Source organism: Crassostrea angulata, chromosome 3 (assembly GCF_025612915.1).
Source record: "Crassostrea angulata isolate pt1a10 chromosome 3, ASM2561291v2, whole genome shotgun sequence".
NCBI lineage: Eukaryota > Metazoa > Mollusca > Bivalvia > Ostreida > Ostreidae > Magallana > Magallana angulata.
The window spans coordinates 12,296,581-12,317,382 of NC_069113.1; the positions used below are offsets into that span (position 1 = coordinate 12,296,581).

Genomic DNA, 20,802 nt, shown 5'->3' on the forward strand with positions numbered 1-20,802 from the left:
ATTGACAAACAAAATTTTGCATTGTCAGTTGATAGAATATATTAATACTTATAAAAAATAAATTTAGTTAAGACATTAAGACAAAAAACCTCCATCTGGATGTATTTATATAAACATATTTTAGTGTTTTAATACTATTAATTAATTAATAAAATTTGTAAGGATTACCTTACTTACTTTTCAACATCAGTGTACAATATATAGAATAAGGAAAATGAAAACTGTCATAAAATCATTAAATCTTGTCTGATCTTAAAAAAAAAAAAATTGCAGGTGCACATCTTCAGATGGTGATCAACATGAGTACAAATTTTTAGACTGTTCCATGGAGTAGTAAAATATTCTATAGGGGGACAAAGCTGCGTCTACAGACAGACGGACGGACAGGGTGAATCCAATATAACCCCCTAAACTTCATTTGCGGGGTTATAAAAAATGTTAATGCACAAAAGTTATTCTTAAAACCACTTCAGATAGTTAGACTACATGATCATGATTTCCTCTATTTAAGTATCCACATAATATGCTCTAAGGTATACATAATCATACACAATTTATCAAATCAATATTGACAAAGCATCTTAAAATTCTTACATATTAAATCAGTTCTAAGAAAAAAGCTCATATACACTTTGAAATGGACAAACCCAATACATGTACTACCAATGGTTATAAGTACAGGGATAACTGTTAACTGTGACCTTTCCTTGACCTCTATGACCCTGATTGACCTACCTTGACATCATACAGGAACTTGAAGTTGCTTGGTTGACTGGTGGCTGCCTCTACTGCTGATGCTAGGTCCGCAGCACCTTGACCCCCTTTAGCCCAATGGCTACATATCACCGCATCATAAGCTCCATTCTGCTTGGCAAATGATTTCACCAACTCCACTTCAGCTGGAGTATCAGTTCTGGAAAAATTCATATCTAAAAAAATTACTATCAGTAGTCATATTTATTATTGTATAGCTGTCTAATGCTGTCAGTTTTCTATTTTAAAGGTATCATTCTACTCTGAAACTAAAACAAGAGGCCCATGGGCCACATCGCTCACCTGAACCTTCTTGTGAGGCCAAAGAATTGTCCTGGAGCCAAAGTCTTAACAATTGCAAAGAATCATCTTGCTGATTAGTTTCTGAGAAGAAGATTCTTCAAGATTTACTCTATATATTCCTATGTAAAACTTTAACACCCCCCCTCCAATGTGGCCTCACCCTACCCCCAGGGATCATGATTTTCACAACTTTGAATCTACACTACCTGAGGATACTTCCACACAAGTTTCAGCTTTCCTGGCTGATTAGTTTCTGAGGAGAAGATTTTTAAATATTTACTCTATATATTCCTTTGTAAAACTTCGACCCCCATTGTGGCCCCACCCTACCCCCGGGGATCATGATTTTCACAATTTAGTATCTTCACTACCTGAGGATGCTTCCACACATGTGTCAGCTTTCCTGGCCGATTAATTTCTGAGAAGAAGATTTTTAAAGATATACTCTACATGTATATACAGCAAAACTCGAATATAACGTACACGGATATAGCGAATTTACGGCTATAACGAATTATTATTCATGTCCCGGCAAATTTCTTATATAAACCTATAGAAAATTGATGTATATAACGAACACGGCTATAACGAACTTACGGCTATAACGAAGTAATTTTAAGACCCCCGCTGGCAAAATTTTAACGTATTTTATCATTTTTATAACGAATTTTTTCCATTTCAAATTTCATTGAAGAAACATGCAATTTTAAGATGCATATATAGAATACTCAAATTCAAATAGTATACGGAATTTTTTTAAAAATTGAAATGAAATGGTTATATTGACATTTTTTGTATATGACGGTAATACTAATTTTATAACTTACGATAGTTTAGAAAACTGTTAGCCGGAAAAACCCTTAATTATTTTATAACGAATTCGCTATAATATTTCTTACGAATTCGTTATAAACGTATAGCGAATTACGGCTATAACGAACTTTTTTATATGGTCCCTTGAAATTCGTTATAAACGAGTTTTGCTGTATTCATATGTTAAAATTCGACCACCCATTGTGGCCCAACCCTACCCCCGGGGATCATGATTTTCACAATTTTGAATCTACACTACCTGAGGATGCTTCCACACAAGTGTCAGTTTTCCTGGCGAGTAGTTTCCGAGAAGAAGATTTTTAAAGATTTACTCTTTATCTTCCTTTGTAAAACTTCGACCCCCCATTGTAGCCCCACCCTACCCCCGGGGATCATGATTTTCACAATTTTGAATCTGCACTACCTGAGGATGCTTCCACACAAGTGTCAGCTTTCCTGGCCGATTAGTTTCTGAGACGAAGATTTTTAAAAATATACTCTATATATTCATATGTTAAAATTCGACCAACCATTGTGGCCCAACCCTACCCCTTGGGGTCATGATTTTCACAATTATGAATCTGCACTACCTGAGGATGCTTCCACACAAGTGTCAGCTTTCCTGGCCGATTAGTTTCTGAGAAGAAGATTTTTAAAGATATATTCTATATATTCATATGTTAAAATTCGACCACCCATTGTGGCCCAACCCTACCCCCGGGGTCATGATTTTCACAATTTAGTATTTACACTACCTGAGGATGCTTCCACATAAGTTTCAGCTTTCCTGGTCTTATGGTTCATGAGAAGAAGATTTTTGAAAATTTCTCGAAAATTTTCATAAATTCCTAATTATCTCCGCTTGCAAAAGGGGTGGTCCCTAATTTTCATAACTTTGAATCCCCTTAGGCTAAGGATGCTTTGTGCCAAGTTTGGTTGAAATTGGCCCAGTGGTTCTTGAGAAGATGTTGAAAATGTGAAAAGTTTACAGACAGACGGACAGACAGACGGACGACAGACAAAATGTGATCAGAATAGCTCACTTGAGCTTTCAGCTCAGGTGAGCTAAAAAGAAATATGCATACACTGTATTATACCAAAATAATAGATAGCTAAAACTTCAACCATTTGATATTCCATGAATGTTTAGATCCTTATTTCTTTTTAAATAAAAAAAAGTTTAATTAAAATTATAGATATTTTAGCGTTTAATAATCAAGAAATAGAGTGACTGAGACTTACACAAATGAGTTGATGGCAACTACGACTGGTACTCCAAATTTGTTAGCATTTTCAATTTGTTTCCTTAAATTAGCACAACCTTTCTCTAGAAGTTCAAGATTCTGCTCAGTGAAGAAAAAGAATATTAGTAACAAAAATGATATAGCACTTTTAAAAATCTTCCGCGCTTCTTATTGAACAACAATTACCGGTATATTCCAAACTTACGTCTAGTAAACTCACTGGTAGCAAAGTGATTCATTATATACTTAATTTGCCATATTTATTCAGTTCATACATGTTATACATTTTCAGATTCAGGATAATGAAACAGTTTTTCCTTTTAATGTGGATATGTTATAAGCATGTTTGCTGTAATCTTTTGTTTTACTGAGTGTACAGAAAAACTTGTCTTGTACGAATGTGAATATAGCGAAATCTCCGTTAAGCAAAGTTTTTGGAGTCCCTGGTAAAATTCCTAACACATCTATGAAAAATTTTACGGTAATAATGAATTCGGACACAACGAATTTACCGATATAGCAAACTGATTTTGAGTTCCGTAGAAGTGATACATGTAGGTCAGCAAGGGCTGTGTATACCTCTTCCACATAAGCCTTGGGGAGTGGTACCCCGGCAGTGACAGTCGGTCCCCCACCGTGCATCTTCAGCGCTCTCACTGTCGCCACCAGCACCACAGCATTAGGGATCAGACCCGAGGCTCTGCATTTGATGTTAAAGAATTTCTCCATTCCAATGTCAGCACCAAATCCAGCCTCCGTCACTAAGAAGATTGATGAAAAATCAGTTAATAGTAAAAGACATAATCTGTCGAAAAATAGGGAATTAAATTAAAGCACGCACACCAAAACATATATCTAGAATAACATCAAATTAAAAATTCATTGTAAAATTGTTTACATTTTCCACTTTACTTTTATTAAGAAGTTTTAAGAATTATATTCATAACTTACCAACAAACCCATTTTCTCCAACCAATTTTAATGCAATTTTATCTGCAATGATGGAGGAATTTCCATGAGCAATGTTTGCAAAAGGTCCGGCATGCACAAACACTGGAGTTCCCTGAATACACACAAAACAGAAACATTGTTACAGGAAAGCAAAAGATTGAAATTTTTGTAAATTAAATGTTTCTCTCTGGTCTAATATACATTTATAAAATATACAGTAAATTTTCTTCATTTTACCTCTAATGTCTGCATCAAGTTGGGTCTGATTGCATCCTTCATCAAAACAGTTAATGCCCCACTCACTCCCTAAAACAACAAATTTACTGGTAAACTTATGGATTCTTATCAAATTCATAATGTAGACTTGATTGAAATTTTATGATTGCTGAACTGATTCTTACCAAGTCATCAGCTGTGACTGGTACCCCTGCTTTACTAGTTCCCACAACCATTTGTCCAAGCCTCTCTCTCATATCTTGTAATCCAGTTGTCAAGGCTAATATTGCCATGATTTCACTGGCAACAGCTATGTCAAACTGGCACTGAAAAAATTAAAAAACCCATTAAAAAATGTGCATGCAATCATTATGGTTGTATCTTTATTTTAGAGAATACATGTTTGAAAATTCAATGTACATTTATGTGTTTTTTAAATATATTCTAATATTCTTGTAGTCAGTTATCTTATAAATAAATACATTGGATTAATATATGAAATATATGAAGAGATATCTTAAACATTCCAGATAAAAAGACTATTTCATATAATACATGTACACTGACAAAGTAATTGTTTTCTGCTTTAGTTACCTCTCTTGTGTGGCCCTTCTCAAGCGGTCCCTGACCAACGGTTATCTTTCTTAAGAATCTGTCATTTGTGTCCAAAACTGAAATATGGAAGATTGATAATCCTTGTAAATGCAGGTAAATTAATTCATTAAAAAAAATTGTGCATTTTTCCCAAGTCATACAAAACACTTCATACACCATTTTATTAAATTTCTTTTAAGGATTTGTTCATCAAACAAAAATGATAAATATCTTTCATCATTAGTATCACTGTAAAAGTTTTTATTTACGCTGGTGGTTAATAAGTACCAATTTGTAACGTCAAACAATACTCGTAGGTGTAACGAATTATATACTTATGATCGAAGCATAATTCAATACCAGTTTAGTTATAAAAAAGTTATGACTGAGTATTTCTTTTTTTGGTATGGGTAATTAGCATTTTAAAGTTTTGATTTTCTTAAAATACACGCAGGCGTATTTTATGCAGTTTGTAGGTTACTGTGTAACTAGTGTAAATTTCCCCCACGTGTTACCACTTTTACATACCCGTACATCATTTTGTTATCATTTACCTCGTTGCCATGTAATAGTTGCAGGGTCAATATCCAAACGGACAAAGCGATTAATTTCCTCAGGGGTCAGTTCATTGGGATCTGTTTTAGTAATTCCAATTTTCTACAGTAAAATATGCAGTTATCAGTCAATGTAAATTTGATTTGCAAAGTCTAAAATACTAGTCAGATAGTTCTTTTCTCAATAATAACAACTTTCAAGCACTTGCATGTAAGTATAGATCAACATGTACCTGTAATCTTTTAATCTGGATTTTTGAAAAGGCTCGCTTTCCTTTATTGTCAGGTACCAGTCTGCGATACAAGTCCTCGTCTTTTTGTGTACTCTCGTGGAACATGCGAGCCTCGATCTGAGCTGCCAACAAATTGTTTGCTGCTGTTATGGCGTGAATATCTCCTGTCAAGTGCAAGTTGAACTCCTCCATGGGAATGACCTGCGAGTAGCCTCCCCCTGCAGCCCCACCTATAAAGGTCAAAGTCAAAATTAATATTCTTGAAAATGCTTTTGTTCAGTGCAAACAAGAAGAAAATCTGAACTAACGAGGTAGTATAATTACCTTTTGTATATGGCTAATTCATACTAATAATTTTTATGTTTCAGAAAACTGATCCTGAAAAAAGTTATTAAAATAATTGTACCTTTGATACCAAATGTAGGGCCTTGAGAGGGTTGCCTGACACATGCGAACACATTTTTCTTAAGGGCAGCTCCCAGGGCCTGGACCAAACCTATTGTTGTTGTACTCTTACCCTCACCCAGAGGGGTTGGAGTGATACTGAATATAATTAAAAATTCAGTTATTTTGACCATGCACACAACAAGAGTCTTTTCATCTCTATATTTTTAAGAATCAGCTTTTCACAACTTCATAAATCCATCTATCACACTCATTACAGAACATGTTTCTAGTATCCTACCCGGTGACTACAATGTATTTGCCGTCTTTCTGTCCCTGCAGTCTTTTGAGGATGTCCAGGGAGACCTTGGCTTTCTTCTTTCCATACAGGTCCACTTCCTCGGGGAGAAGGTCCACTTCCCTGGCTAATAGCTCCACATTCTTTGGGGTCTGTGACTGGGCCACCTCAAGGTCACTGTAAGCATCACAAGGTCACAAATTACTGCTGTGCAAGGTCAATTAGCTACCGGTATTTATGTTTACTTTATGACAAACTAATTAAAAGTTAAAATGATAAGTCTTCTTTAACAATTGGTAATAAATCTGACCTTGGTACTGGGGTTTTACAGATCAATGGCAGTAACTGTAGATTCCATTCTCCTTTCCCCTAAAACACAAGAGAACAAATAATAATTCTTATCAGTGAAGCAATTCTTTAACATCTATCTAACATCTAAAAAAATCAAGTCCTATGTACCCCACATTTCTCCACCATCCTCTTGGCCTGTTCAAATGTGTTTTGGAGCAGCATGGCAACAGTCATTGGCCCGACACCCCCAGGGACAGGGGTGATCCAAGACGCCACACCCTGCACTTCTTCATAAGCCACATCACCAACCAATCGTTTGCCAGACTTCTTGGTAGCATCTAATAGAGTAGTGTAAATACACAAAAATTACCATAGCACATGTTATCGGATAGTGTAGTAACTACATGTAATCATGAAATAGAAAAGAAGCCAAATACATTTCAAACTTACCTGGAATTGAGTTGATTCCACAATCAATAACAACAGCTCCAGGTTTCACCCAATTACCTTTCACAAACTCTGCTTTCCCTATGGCAACTACTAGAATGTCTGCAGTTTTTACCTTAATTTACAAACAAATATTTTTTTAATAATTTGAATAGGTTTCACAGCTATTACATAGAAGAGGATATATAGGTTCCTGAATGGGGCTGATCCACCCAATTGTACATCTTGGTGAATTAAAGCAAAGCAGTCATGATGACAGCATTACAGATCTCGTAAATTTTTAACAGTAATTATACCCCAAACCGTGAAATGACAAAACCTCTTAAAATTTTGTTTGAATAACAATTGACATGGATGTGATGATACATACTGACTTGTAACAATTGACATGGATCATGTGATGGTACATACTGACTTTTAACCTACTGAATTGAATATCTACTGGGGGTCAGTCACTTGTAAAAACCAATAAGTCTACCAGAGGTTCAACTACTGGCTAGTGGCTATCATACTTGACTCGGGTTTTGATTTGGTCCGACAATGCATGTATTTTTAAGATAACTTGCTGACTTTTAACCTATAGACCTAGAAATCAATAGAGGTCAACTACATGTATATATAATTAGTGCTTGTTTGGGAGGGTAACAGTTGAAATGGACACCCCTCAAAAACCGACGCAAAGCGGAGGTTGACAATGGTTTTCGAGAGGTGTCAATTTCAAATGTTACCCTCCCAAACAGGCGCCATTTATTTTACTATATTAAATGTCTTAATTTTAGAGAAAATTTTACTACTTTTATATAGAAATGACGTGAATTTGACAGCGAACAGTATGCACATAATTTACACACATGTTACAATTTGTTGTGTTACCTGTTGCCAAGTGTGTTGCTAACACTGAGGGTAATAGAACGGATTATCAACTAAGTCTAAACCAATCAGATTTAAGTATTTAACATAAAAGTACATGTATAATAATATCTTTTGGAAAACCTGTGCTTTAAGTTTACCTAACATGAAATAGCTTTGATTATTAGTCAAATACAACTTAAAATGTTAATTGCAGTAACTTTGTCCCTGAATTTTCAATGTTATATTCAGTGGGCTAGGTCAAACTCTTAAAATATTACAAGGAAATGGATTTCAAAATTTATTACTGATTTGCAAAACAATAAGCACTCTTCTTCAGTGATGCATAAAGAATGTAAGTGGGAAAATAGTCAATCAACAGGCACATGGCAAATACATGTTATTGTATACCGGTAGGTTAGAACAGATATAAAATGCTGCAACTTACAAATTCTAAAGGTACATGTATATAATAAATCATTTATATAAAAAACAATTGCAACCTGTTAACCCAATAAGTAAATTGAAACTTACAATATCTGGCAGATTCTGTGTCTTGGAGTGGCAGACAGTGACCGTGGCATGGTTCCACTTTAACAGGTCAGCCATAGGAGACCCCACAATCTTACTGCGACCAAGAACCACTGCATTCTTACCAGCCAAAGACACCCCTAAACGTAAAATCAAGAATTTCTAAAAATATTGCTCGCCCGTTAAAACTAAATACATGTATTTGAAAATTATATAACAGTCTATAACTATTAGTACAGGCATAACTCTTCAGAAGATGATTTGTTATGAATAAAAATTAGCCACAAAACAGATACCAGCAAACAAGTATGGGAAACTATTGGAAATGGTGGTGAGATTTTTTAGCTACAGTAAGTTAGGGATTCTGCTGAAAGATACTCAAACTGCCAGTGTTAATTATTTATGGAAATCCAGACTGAAAACATCATAATCAGATATCTGTCTTCAAACACACAATGTAGTATAAGGGGGTAGATTGAATTGTGGGATTTTTAGTCATTAAGGGTTGAAAATAAAAATCCCAATTAACTGGTAATTAGAGCCAAGGTGTTTTCAATTTAGATTATTTACCTGATCATTCTTTGAGAAAATGAATACATGTACTAGGAAGATCAACATCAAATATTCAAATATGAATTCTGGTGTGCGGTATCATGGTTAAAACAGACTCGACTTGTATTAACATTATTGAGAAAAAGAAATTAAAATCTTTTTTCCTGGTTATATGCACATCTACACATTATGTTTTAAATACCCACAAAGTTTCATGTAATTCCAAGCAGCAGACGCTGGAGTTTAAAAGGAGTTGTGCTTACAAACTGTTTATTACAATATTCAATAAATGGCCAAAATTCGAAGTTCAAAAAGACTGAAATTTAAAAAAAAATAATGGAATCAGAATTTCCTGGTAATATATTCACTTTTACACATTGTGTCCTAAATACCTACAAAGTTTTACGAATTTGCGTGTAGCAGTTTAAGAAGAACTGCACTTACAAAAAAAAACATGCAGACTGACTGACTAACTTATGGACAAGTCAAAGCCATTATACTCCTAACAACTTGTTGTGTGGGGTATAATAACATGTTATTTGTCATTCAACATCTCCAATATAGATAAAAATTAACTGTACATACCTCGAAGCATTTGTAAACCCTCAAAAGTATTTTGTTTCAATCAAATTTCAAAAATCATTATACTGTCAAAAGTTTTTTGAAACTCAACCTTATTCCAGAGGAACTGAATAAAATAATATTATTGAAAAATGCTGTTAAAGGAGGTCAAATTTTACTGTGTCTTTTCCTTTGATTTATATGCCATTTGCATAGCTAATAAGAAATTCACACAAAAACACCCAGTAGGAGACTGACTTTGATAGATTGATGGAGTGAAGGTTAAAAAACTTCAAGCTAATGGAATGGATAACAAAACTTATTTGACATTAAACATTTCTTAGAAGACCTAAAAGGAATTAAAAATAATTAAATTTACATCTGTTGATATGACTTAAAAAATGTTATTAAAAAGTTTACCCTACTTTTACTTGGCTCATGCACTGATAATTCAAGTTCAGTAAGTTCAAATGATGCAACAAGGAAATTTGTTTAATGAATACATGTACAGTATATTCTTTATTTTACACAAATATCTAATTCCACGATTCCACTGTTTTGTATCAAATTACGAGAATATAAAATCGTGAGCACAGAACTTTTGCCATAATTTCTTATAGTTCACCTCTGTCAGAAAAATACAAGCAAAATTCAGCTAAGGGTGCTTCTCATGATTTTACACAGATATGAAATCCTCAAGTTTAATTAGGAATCTATAGTACAAGTACATGTTTGGGAACCCTCTGTTTCTAAGTTTTGTCTATTTTCTTACTTTTTCAACTTAGAACACATGCAAAAAAAATTAATAATTAATTTGTCCTGTTTGTAAAAATGTATTTGAATGGTATGTATAGGACCCTAATAAGCTAGTCTTCTTCAATGCAAACCTTCCTGTTGGTATTAGACTGTTCATCAAAAGAGCACAAGAGTTATGAACAAGGGATATTGACCTCATAAATCTGTTCCGGGACACTGTTCCAATGACAGCCTGGGTTGTAATTTATGATCTGATTACTTAATTAACCTGTACTTGATATGTCAAAATACCTTTTCCAAGAAAGCAGAGGCCCATAGGCCACTGTGCTTACCTGAGTCACATTATACTGTGTGTCTGCAACACATATAACACTCAATCTCTATAATATTCCATATACTAGTAATCTCTAAGGAATATCTGTAAACGCATGAACCGGTAAGTACAAATTATACATGTAAGATCAAGAACAGTTCAACATCTCATCTATTTATTAATGGCTAAAAAAACAGAGAATGGTTTATTCACTTTAGTTTTAAAAAGAGGTTGCCTATATGTCAATATTTAATTCTACTGAATCAGCAACCACAAGACCCTATTAGTCATCTTTAGATGTACGTGCACTAGGTCTTGAAAATTCAAGCATTTTTTAATATTTACTGTATATATGTGTTGTCCGTCTTTATTATTGTGTTTTTAACAAGCTCAAGAAACCTGGTGTAAAATAATACAATTCAGGTCACTGACTTTTAATGACCTGGTTTCACTTAAAACCTTGAGATTGATGGTCCACAAATTCCAACAAGTCATTAATTCACTTTACAACCGTAAATCCATATTAAGCTACATATAATGTCACTATATAACTAACAAGGAAAACACATTTTAACTGTTTATGCTTTGCATCAGTCTAGTGTTGCATGGTGTTAATTTGAGCAAAAAATGGGAATAGACATAATTGTACATAACTAGATTGAGCATCATCATTTTGATTACAAACAAGACATCAATATAGTTATACAGAAGCAAAATAGTAAATCAAGGTACTAAGCAATAAAATAAACCTTTCTCCATCTTTTACTCCCTCTCAAATCAAAAGTAAAAATATTTAAAAACTGAAGTAATTAATAATTTCTCAAAAGACCCTGAATTTACCACTCTTGTTTATCAGTTCAAGGCATCCCCTAGGAGTGCAGGGAAATATGCAGCCATCAAAATCCCCACGAGATAGTTTTCCAGCATTTGATTCATGAAGCCTAAAAAATTAAAAACATATTTAAGATTCAACATGTCTGGAACTTATATAAAGAAATTAAAGAGGCTTGTAGTGTTACTCTTTATTATACAAGGCTCCTGTACTTTTTTTTAGGACTGCATGGGTCCATAACATTAGAATTGAGAAAATCAATAGCAAAGCTCAAGGTGGGGGGGGGGGGGGGGGAGTTGGAAAATCAGCATTAACAGGTACTTTTATCTTTTAATAATTTTGAGGGTTATGACAAATTATTTTATGGAAAGAAGTACCAATTCACCATTAGATTTATAGGAACCTTGCAGAAATAAAGGACTGGAAGTTTTGAAAGTTCCTTGAAATCTTCATTTTTATCTTGATTTTAATTTTTCACGTAACGGATACCTGGTAAGTGCATTCGAAAAATTTTTGATGGAAATTTTTACACATGTACATTTAAAAAAATTTCTTAAATATGTGGATGATATAAAGATGCCAAATGTTGATTCATCTTAAACAATTCTTACCCATCTACATCCTTCCCTGGTTTAATTGCATTTGTGACCAGGTGCGAATCAATTTCATTGCTAGAATCCAAGGGAAGCTGAAAATATATTAAAAATGCATATTGATAAACACAAACCTTCATTTCCCTATGTAAGACATTACTGAAACACACCAATTCCAAATTACATGAGATTATTCTTTTATATTAGAATGAAAAGTTCATTGGACTTACTTGAACAATGATTCCATGCACACTTGGATCATTGTTCAATTTCTCCACAGTTTGAAGGACCTGCCATAGAAAAAAGAAAGAAAGAAAAGGTCAAATTAAAGCTGCTTGGTCCAATTTTTTATCAAATTTTTTGCACGTTTTTAAACGATGGTTATACTGTGTATAGTAAAACACGGTTATAACGAAGTCCCAGGGACGGCCAATTTAACTTCGTTATAAGCGTAATTCGTTATATCCGTCAAGTTTAAAACATGAAATAGAGACTTGGGGAATGAAATTCACTTCGCTGTAAGCGTCAATTCATTATAAGCGTGTTCGCTATAACCGTGTTTTACTGTATATGCTTAATAATGGACAAAGCAGTAGTTTTCCCAGTCAATTAAGTCAACTTTCATTCAAAAAAATTATGTACGAAATTTGTTAACAATCAAACGACATAAAAGGGTATTGTGTTATTTCGGCTCATGTTAAAATTCACCCCTGACGTCAAAACGGGTATAGTTGTATCACGACTTTAACATCGCTATAAATCAGGCTTGGGGTAATGCTAAATGTAATGGTAATGCATTGCAATGCATTACATGTTTTCAAAGTAATGCTAGTAATGTGTAATGCCACAAAATTAGCATTACAAGTAATGGTAATGTAATTCATTACTTTCCAAAATAGAGTGTAATGCTGGCATTACATGGCATTACTTTGCATTACTATGCTTATTTATGCATGTTCACTTTAAAAAATGTGATGAATAAATGAATAGTTGAAATTGAATTTGACTTAATTCATTTTTTAAGAAGAAAGAAATAATTCTTGAGATAAAAATGTTTTAATTGTATTATTAAAATTTTTTTTTTAAAAATTCATTTTTGAATTGTTAATATTACTAAATATAACAGCACAATTTCATAACAATTTTAAGAGTGTTGTTACTAGGAGTTTTTAATCATTTAAACAATTTTCTCCAATTAGTTTGCACTTCAATAAGAAATGTGTCAACAACACACTATGCCCCCAGGATAATCTAAGAATCAAAACAATCTATTGTTATAAGAAGTGTTAAACACCCCAATCCCCTTCCCTTCGCTATGTCCCAATAGAATAGGAGACAGGCATCCACCTTTAAAAGCAAAATGAATGCACTGTCCATCCATGATGAAAATCAATATCACTTCCAATATTATAACCCATTTGAAAATAATTTTACTTAGTCTTATTCTCTCTCTCTTTCTCTCTCTCTCTCTCTCTCTCTCTCTCTCTCTCTCTCTCTCTCTTTTGTATATTAAGTACACTGTACATTAGTTTGGACGGATAAAAAATACAAGATTCATGTATTTTTTCTATTATTGCACTTAATATATCCTACGATAAAGATCGTCAAACAGTACTTTTCAGTCCAAGCTTCGAAACATTTATTTAGTATAGCTGGGAAGATTTTCCAACTAACAGGATGCAGTTAAAAGATGAACCTTTTGAACTTCGATCATAAAGTGCAACAGCAATCTTTTGTCTTTTGTCCTCAGTAGAAAGATATACGATTCAAATACAGTATCTTAAGAAATATAACTGGGAAAAACCATCTGTTTATGAATTAATACAATTAAGTGTCCAAAATTATAAAGACTTGTGTAATCTGGGGAAATATCTCTATTTAGCTTTTGATAACCGCAACATTATTCCATAAATTGTTTTTTGTTATGCATGTAATTCTGTGTCTCTATTTCGTATCCTACATTGTATCATGCCAAATGTCTACAAATATCATTTTACTTATGTAATTTGTTGTTCATAGTGCCACAAGATGATTATAAATTGAGCAAATAAAGAATGACTCTTGTATAGTCATTGAATTTGAACCTGATACTATGCATGCACCTGTAGATATGTTAAAGAGTGTTTTATATTTGAAACATTTGCAAAAACTCTTTACTTTTTTAAAACAAAGTAATGGTAATGGTAATGCATTACTTTACTCATGTCATGGTAATGTAATGCATTACTTCAAGAAAATCAAGTAATGGTAATGGTAATTTAATGCCTAAATTCATGAAGTAATGGTAATGTAATGCATTACTTTACAATGTAATTCGCCCCAAGCCTGCTATAAATAAAGGTAATGTTCAGGTAAATAACAATTTAATAAACCTGTGACCGTTTTGTTCCCTATAATATTTCTGAAGTTTGCTTTGCTTACAATCGATGCATAGCATGCGGCCGGTTAAATAACCCTAATCATTCGGGGAACGAAACCAAATGGTTCCCTTCTCAAAACATCCAATGATACATTTTGGTTTGTTTTTTTGTTTGCCCAAAAAGAAATATTTTTTATTTACTTTGAATATTTCTAACTTTGAAAGGAGACCGAGTCAGCTGGTGTAAATAGGAGAGAGTCCATAACTTTCTAAGGTAAATCGTTTGTGTGGAAAATTAATTGATACTGTATTAACAAAAAAATCGGACCAAGCAGCTTTAATAAAAAGGCTATTACGTAATGATTTATTTCTGTTTGACATCTTTAATGTCAAGAAGGAAGTCAAGATAATTTCAGGCAAAAATAAACACCTGCCAAATGGAAATGTCTTGTTTTGGGGTCATTGACCTTAATTGTGATGGGGGCGAAAATAAAAAGTGATTTACCTCTGTTTGTGTGGTTGTCTGAGGCAGTTTGACATGCGTAGCTTTAATTCCCACAGTGTCAGCATTCTTAAGTTTTTGTTTGATGTAAACATTAGAGTCTTCCCTGTCACCAACCTTCAAAATAATTTAATGATTACTCCTCAGAAAAAAAAAGTTTGACAAGTACATACTTCAATCAGCATAAATATGGGAAAAGTAACTATGAATTAGTAAATATGCTATTTAAATATCATAGATGTCTTGCATTAAAGAAGAAATTAGTGAGGCCACTTCTCAGAAAGAAAAAAAATATTTGTACTCAAGGCGTTCAGCCAAATTATAACTGGTTTAGAAATTTAAAGTAACTTAGCAAATATGATGTTTCTTAAAAACTCTTTGATTTAATCACCTTATAATTTACACAAAGTAAGCAATGTCCCATTATTTTTTGAAATTGCTGTTTATGGTAAATGGGATTATTATGATGCATGTAAATGTACACTGACCTGTACAATGGCTAGCCCAGGTAAAAAACTAGGGCATTTTTCTTTGTAGCTCTCAATATCTGACTTGAGCTTTGTTCTTATCTCCCTGTTTAAAATAACGCGTTGTGTAATTTATGGTAATAATTATATGACAGTCATCATACTCGTTAAGATCATAAAACATGCTAGACCTTTAATCTGCATTAAACACTGTTAAATTTCCATGAGTAAATTCGAAATAAAAAAAACATGTTCGATTAAATATCGTAAACGGAAGAGTGACAGCTATAAATTTGACGACATCGATATTTGCTGTATTACTCTGATACATCTTTTCCACTCAATATATTTGCCATGTTGTTCCTAGTCAAAATCAGATGAATGCTCTTGACTGGTGGTGTGCGATGCAAAGATCATCAAGGGAGATAACTTACAATTTAGGTCGTTCAAGGCCAATGAGGACAGTAACTACTCGGTCATCTCCGGAATATGTTGAAGAGAAAAGAATAACAAAATTGACCAAAGTAACATCAATTTCTATATAAAAAACGGTGACATAAAAGTATAAGTATAAAATTGATTGAGGAGGGAATTTCCTGTACGACCGGAAGCAGATGCGCGTGGTTGCCAGCGACAAGCGTCAACATGGCTGACCCTAAAACGAAAGACTCCAAGAAATTGGACGAATTCATCACCAAAGTAGATGAAATTGAGACTCTGGTAGGTAACATGTGATGCGTGTGTGTTCGTACTAAATCCTTAAAAAAGAATTATGAATAACTTCAAACTGTTTTCTAGATACCGATGTATATACATTTGGCATCTTTACATTTTGTCTTTCATGGAAGATTCTAGAAAATGATTGTGCATGTTTCATAATACGTTTCTTAAGATATCTCTGAAAGTATGTTTGAAGATGAAGGGTTTGTGATATTTATTTGTCTTACTGGTTTAATGACCTTTTATAGTCAGTTTCAGGTCAATTTAATATGGTTCATTTGTTGGCAAAATTGCAGCAGTTTGCTCATTTTAGTAACACCATAGGTAAACAACTACAGTAAAACTTGTTTAGTCCAAACCCAGGTAAAGCAAAATATCTGATATAGCAACGTTTTGTAGAATTCCTGGCAAAATTATCAACAAACTCTTGAAATCTTCAATGATTAAAACAATTACTTTTGTACAACAAATTATGGATATAGCAAATTGATTTTGAGTCTGGTAAGGGTGAAAAATAACAAAATTTACATTTTTTACAACAAATTGTTTTACTGTTTAACTTATAGAGCAATACTGATTGACAAAAATGTTTGAATGAATTTATTTTCATATAAATCCTTCAATTAACCATCTAATTATTTCAAATTTCAAAAGAAGGTATTTTTTTTTTAGTTGCCTGAATAAGCACAAATTGTAGACAGCATGAAGAAAACATCATAAAGCAAAATTGCTATACATGTACTTATTAATACAAATTTGTTTTATGAATATATCAAAGTAAATCTACTAGTCCCTGTGACTTCACTGTAACCAAGTTTTACTGTATTGTACAATGATGACTAATACCATGATTATTGTAATAGACATTTTCTGTTTAATTGAACTTCCTTCTTTAATGTTTCATGCGGGTTTGAAGGTTGCTAGCATTGCAGAAAAAATAATAAGCCACGTTAGCGGGTTATGTTAATTTTTTTTGCAATGCTAGCTACCTTCATAGCCCAATTGATTTAAAAAGGCCACAGACTTTTAGTAGGGTGTAGCTATCTATTCCTTGCGTCAAAACAAGTTAAAAATGATGCGGTTTCAAGCAAAATATGCATTGATTGTGTAGTCTTATCTAAAAAGTCAGACAAATCTTGTTGATTTCAAAGAGCAATGGATGAGTGGCAAGCAATGAAATTGACATATGTCACATTGCTGTTTGACACAACTACCCAAAGTCCAAGCTCTTGTTAAAATGGTTCTATAGAAATAGAGGAAAAAATACTTGGAGATGTAAATATTGTATTATTATGGTTATATGTATTTGAAATGATCAATGGTAAAAATGAGATATTAGTACATATTTTAAAAATTCTTTCCCACAAGATATTGTATAATCAATTTCTTTTAGGTGAAAACTCTTAAATATGGAGAAGATGATGATGTCAAGAAAGCCATGCAGAAAGCTGATGAAATCATTGCCAAAAACCAAGCACAGCTGACTGAGAAACTGAGTCAGACAGAAGAGGATGAAGAAGAGTCCAAGGAACCCCTGCCTGAAACAAAAACTGGCTTCAGTAAAACTGTTATCAATAAATCATCCTCAGCATCTCAACCTCCATCTTCTCCACAATCAATGGGTCCAGTGGACCAGCAAGGTTTCATGGCAGCCATGGAAGCAGATGCAAGGGAGAGAGCAGAAAGGAGAAAGATCGGAGAGAAGCAAGCTAACGAATTAAAAGAGAAAGGAAATGAGGAATTTCGGAAAGGAAACTATGAGAAAGCACTGGAACTGTACACGGAAGGGCTGTCTCATCTTAAAGATCATCTTGCCTTGTGGACAAATAAAGCGCAGACAAATATTAAGTTATGTAGATTCGAGGACGCTCTGGTAGACTGTGATTGGGCAATCAGAGTTTTTCAAAACAGCATGAAAGCACATGTTCTTATGGGAAAAGCATATATGGGACTAAATAAGTATGAAGAGGCAAGAAAGGCTTACAAGAAAGCTCTTGAATGTGAACCTAGTAAACAGAATCTTATCAATGATTATTTGGCAGAAGTTGACAGAGCAGAAAGATCCCATCAAGAAGAGGAAAAGGCAAAGGAGGCCTTCCAAGCAGGGGAAAAAGGCCCAGTAGCTTTGCTCCAACAACTGCAGAAAAAAGACCAACTTCCCATTTATTACAGTGGAGGGTTTCAAGTCTTGAAAAATTTCCTGAAAAACAATGAACAGAAAACTCTTTTCAGAACCGAAGGGGGATTCCAAATAATTACTGATCATCCATGTTTCTCTAAATGTTTCTCTGCTTCTCCAAGAAGTTTATCCAAAGAAGAACTTGATATGTTGAACTCTGGAATAAATATGTTTGCTTTGGCTTGTGAGGAGAATGAAAAAAATCAGGAGGTTCTCTTGTTAACAGAAGGACTGCCAGAGAAACTTATGAGGTTCATGGAGGTAAAAATCAAAGGGCCGGGTCGTGTTCTGAAATCCAGCTGTGTGAAGATACTTCATGCAGTAACTATATCTGTTGTTGGAAGGTCAATGGTTCTTCAAAGATTTGACATTCCAAGATTATTAACCATTGTGTTCAATTTGATTCGTGTAAATGATGATGCTGCATTAACTGCAGGATGTGTTCTGAACAGTCTTGCACTTGACAACAAGTTTAAGCAACAGTTGAGGGACAATATTGAAATTGATGTCCTGCCAGCGTTTGAAAATGTTCTGAAAGACGCATCCAGTAACCAAGCAGTTTTACCTACCTGTGTCTCAACAATTACCAACCTCTCAAATGACGTGGTCATTAGAAAAAAGTTGACAGACAGGAAGGAGCTGTGGAAAATTCTTGTGGATGCTGTGTTTAACCATAAAGAAAAATTACCTCAGCCCCTTAGTGTTGAGCTTGTTGAAGCATGTTTGGGTCTCATGTTTAACTTGACCCATGAACAGACTAGCGTGACATTTAAAGAGTTCAGCCTTCCCATTTGCAAGCAATGTTTGATGATTTGTCAGTCTTTGAAGCACTTTAAACTGATGGTGTCTCGCAGTCTTGGTATCTTAAGCCATGTTCTTCCATCTTCCATCCCATCAGTTGACTGGTTTTGTGACAATGGAGGAGTTGAGGTTCTTATGTTCATTTTGAAGAATGATGAATCCATCAACAGAAAATATGCCCTGAAGGCTCTCACAGGCTGCACGCAGATTAATGACCACGCCCGTGTCTTCATTGTGGACCACAAAGGACTTGGAACACTCATGAAACAGCTCAAAAGTGAGGATGAAACGGTGGTTGGAAATGCTGCACTTTGTCTCAGCCATTGCACTCAGATCCCCAAGGTCTGTGCAGCTCTGTCTAAGACAGACATCATCAAGGATCTTCTTGTTCTGGCCAGGGATGGAAAGAAATCCGGACTCCAACAGAACTGTGCCATTCTAATAGCCAAGCTTGCTCAAGGTGACCAGAGAAACTTAGAGAGACTAAGAGAACTTCATGGTGTTGATATTTTACACGACTGTATGAAATATTTAAAGTAAAAGTTTTTGTGACAAAGGTGCTGAATTTCTGGTCAGTACCAGTATATGGTTTCCATTTTTTTCATTACTCTAACATTTCATTATATACTGTGTGCATGCAGTCTATTTTTGTGATTTCTCTATGATATGTATTGACAGATTAAATGAAATGAATACACATATTTGGCTTTTTAAAAAAAAAAAAAAAAAAAAAATCTGGTTATTGAAATAGTGAAAATGGCAGGTTGGCAAGCGGCTGCCAAAAGGGTACCCTTAATTTACTGATAACTCCCCCTACAGTTCCAAGATAGGAAGTTGTTCTTTTGCAGATTAATTGTACATACGTATATCAGAGGTGTGCATATTGCTAGGATTTAGATTTTTAATAATTTGTGAAAAAAATACCAGCTGTTGAAATTTGTTATGTTTTGGGCAAAACTATCGCATATAGAATGTCCCATTTCTTTGGATAAGTCAGTGTACATCAATTCAGGGTTAACAAATGGATTATGGATTCTGTTCACACAAAAGAAAACCTGGTTTGCTGTCACATTGACTTTTCTCTTGTTATAATTTCCCTTGAATCTATTTTGATAATTTTGAAGCAGTATCCATCAATATACCTGATTATTCATTCTCTGTATGCATTAATTACTGTATTCATCAGTTCTATTTAGCTTTCTTAAAATAAAATTTTATTAATAATGAAATATATTCACTGGTAAATGTATTATTAAAAGTGTTTGAAAGAAAGGGAGAAGTCTACGTGTACAGTATTTGTGTCAAAATATTTGCGGGGGTAAATCTGTAACCTTTTTTGCAGTAATAATATTTGGTGATTTGACTTACGGACTTACACATGCTATTTTTTTTTTTTTGGAGTGGAAACTCGATCTCCACTCAAAAAAACAAAAATAAAAAAATATCGTATTTTGCATCATATTTAGCCAAGTGATTTGTGGCGATGCATATTCTGTTAATTATTTTGTTGGGGTTTTTTTTGTTCACACAAAGCTTTAAATATATTTTGAGCCCCATTTTGTCAACTTTTCTTACCTCTTAGGACTAGGTTACGAGAGAGGGAGAGAGAGAGGGAGAGAGAGATGACGTGGTTGATGTATTTCTCTTTCTGAAATGTTCGCTACCTCCTACCTCCATGAATATTAAAAAACACCACATTTTGTTGG

At 33.9% G+C, this 20,802-nt stretch overlaps 2 protein-coding genes across 2 annotated transcripts in view; one reads left to right on the forward strand and one right to left on the reverse strand.

The window, feature by feature from the left end:
* The window catches only part of LOC128175536 (C-1-tetrahydrofolate synthase, cytoplasmic-like), a 24,004-nt gene extending 8,167 nt beyond the window's left edge, over window positions 1-15,837 (reverse strand). Inside the window, exons 1-21 of the mRNA XM_052841236.1 lie at window positions 15,718-15,837; window positions 15,418-15,502; window positions 14,933-15,046; window positions 12,299-12,358; window positions 12,087-12,163; window positions 11,484-11,584; window positions 8,465-8,601; window positions 7,085-7,196; window positions 6,803-6,972; window positions 6,654-6,712; window positions 6,347-6,520; window positions 6,068-6,204; window positions 5,662-5,891; window positions 5,429-5,531; window positions 4,875-4,951; window positions 4,466-4,606; window positions 4,302-4,370; window positions 4,065-4,176; window positions 3,693-3,874; window positions 3,112-3,212; window positions 736-913 (exon numbers count right to left, since the gene is read on the reverse strand). Of these exons, the coding sequence (XP_052697196.1) occupies window positions 736-913; window positions 3,112-3,212; window positions 3,693-3,874; window positions 4,065-4,176; window positions 4,302-4,370; window positions 4,466-4,606; window positions 4,875-4,951; window positions 5,429-5,531; window positions 5,662-5,891; window positions 6,068-6,204; window positions 6,347-6,520; window positions 6,654-6,712; window positions 6,803-6,972; window positions 7,085-7,196; window positions 8,465-8,601; window positions 11,484-11,584; window positions 12,087-12,163; window positions 12,299-12,358; window positions 14,933-15,046; window positions 15,418-15,502; window positions 15,718-15,752 (2,454 nt within the window). The 5' untranslated portion in view covers window positions 15,753-15,837. The remainder of the gene's footprint in view (window positions 1-735; window positions 914-3,111; window positions 3,213-3,692; window positions 3,875-4,064; window positions 4,177-4,301; window positions 4,371-4,465; window positions 4,607-4,874; window positions 4,952-5,428; window positions 5,532-5,661; window positions 5,892-6,067; window positions 6,205-6,346; window positions 6,521-6,653; window positions 6,713-6,802; window positions 6,973-7,084; window positions 7,197-8,464; window positions 8,602-11,483; window positions 11,585-12,086; window positions 12,164-12,298; window positions 12,359-14,932; window positions 15,047-15,417; window positions 15,503-15,717) is intronic.
* A 128-nt stretch (window positions 15,838-15,965) lies between these two features.
* Window positions 15,966-19,797, forward strand: LOC128175537 (tetratricopeptide repeat protein 12-like). The gene is made up of 2 exons (XM_052841238.1): window positions 15,966-16,116; window positions 17,510-19,797. Exons 1-2 carry the CDS (start codon window positions 16,042-16,044, stop codon window positions 19,634-19,636), a joined length of 2,202 nt encoding a protein of 733 aa, XP_052697198.1. The 5' UTR covers window positions 15,966-16,041; the 3' UTR covers window positions 19,637-19,797.
* Window positions 19,798-20,802: the final 1,005 nt, after the last annotated feature.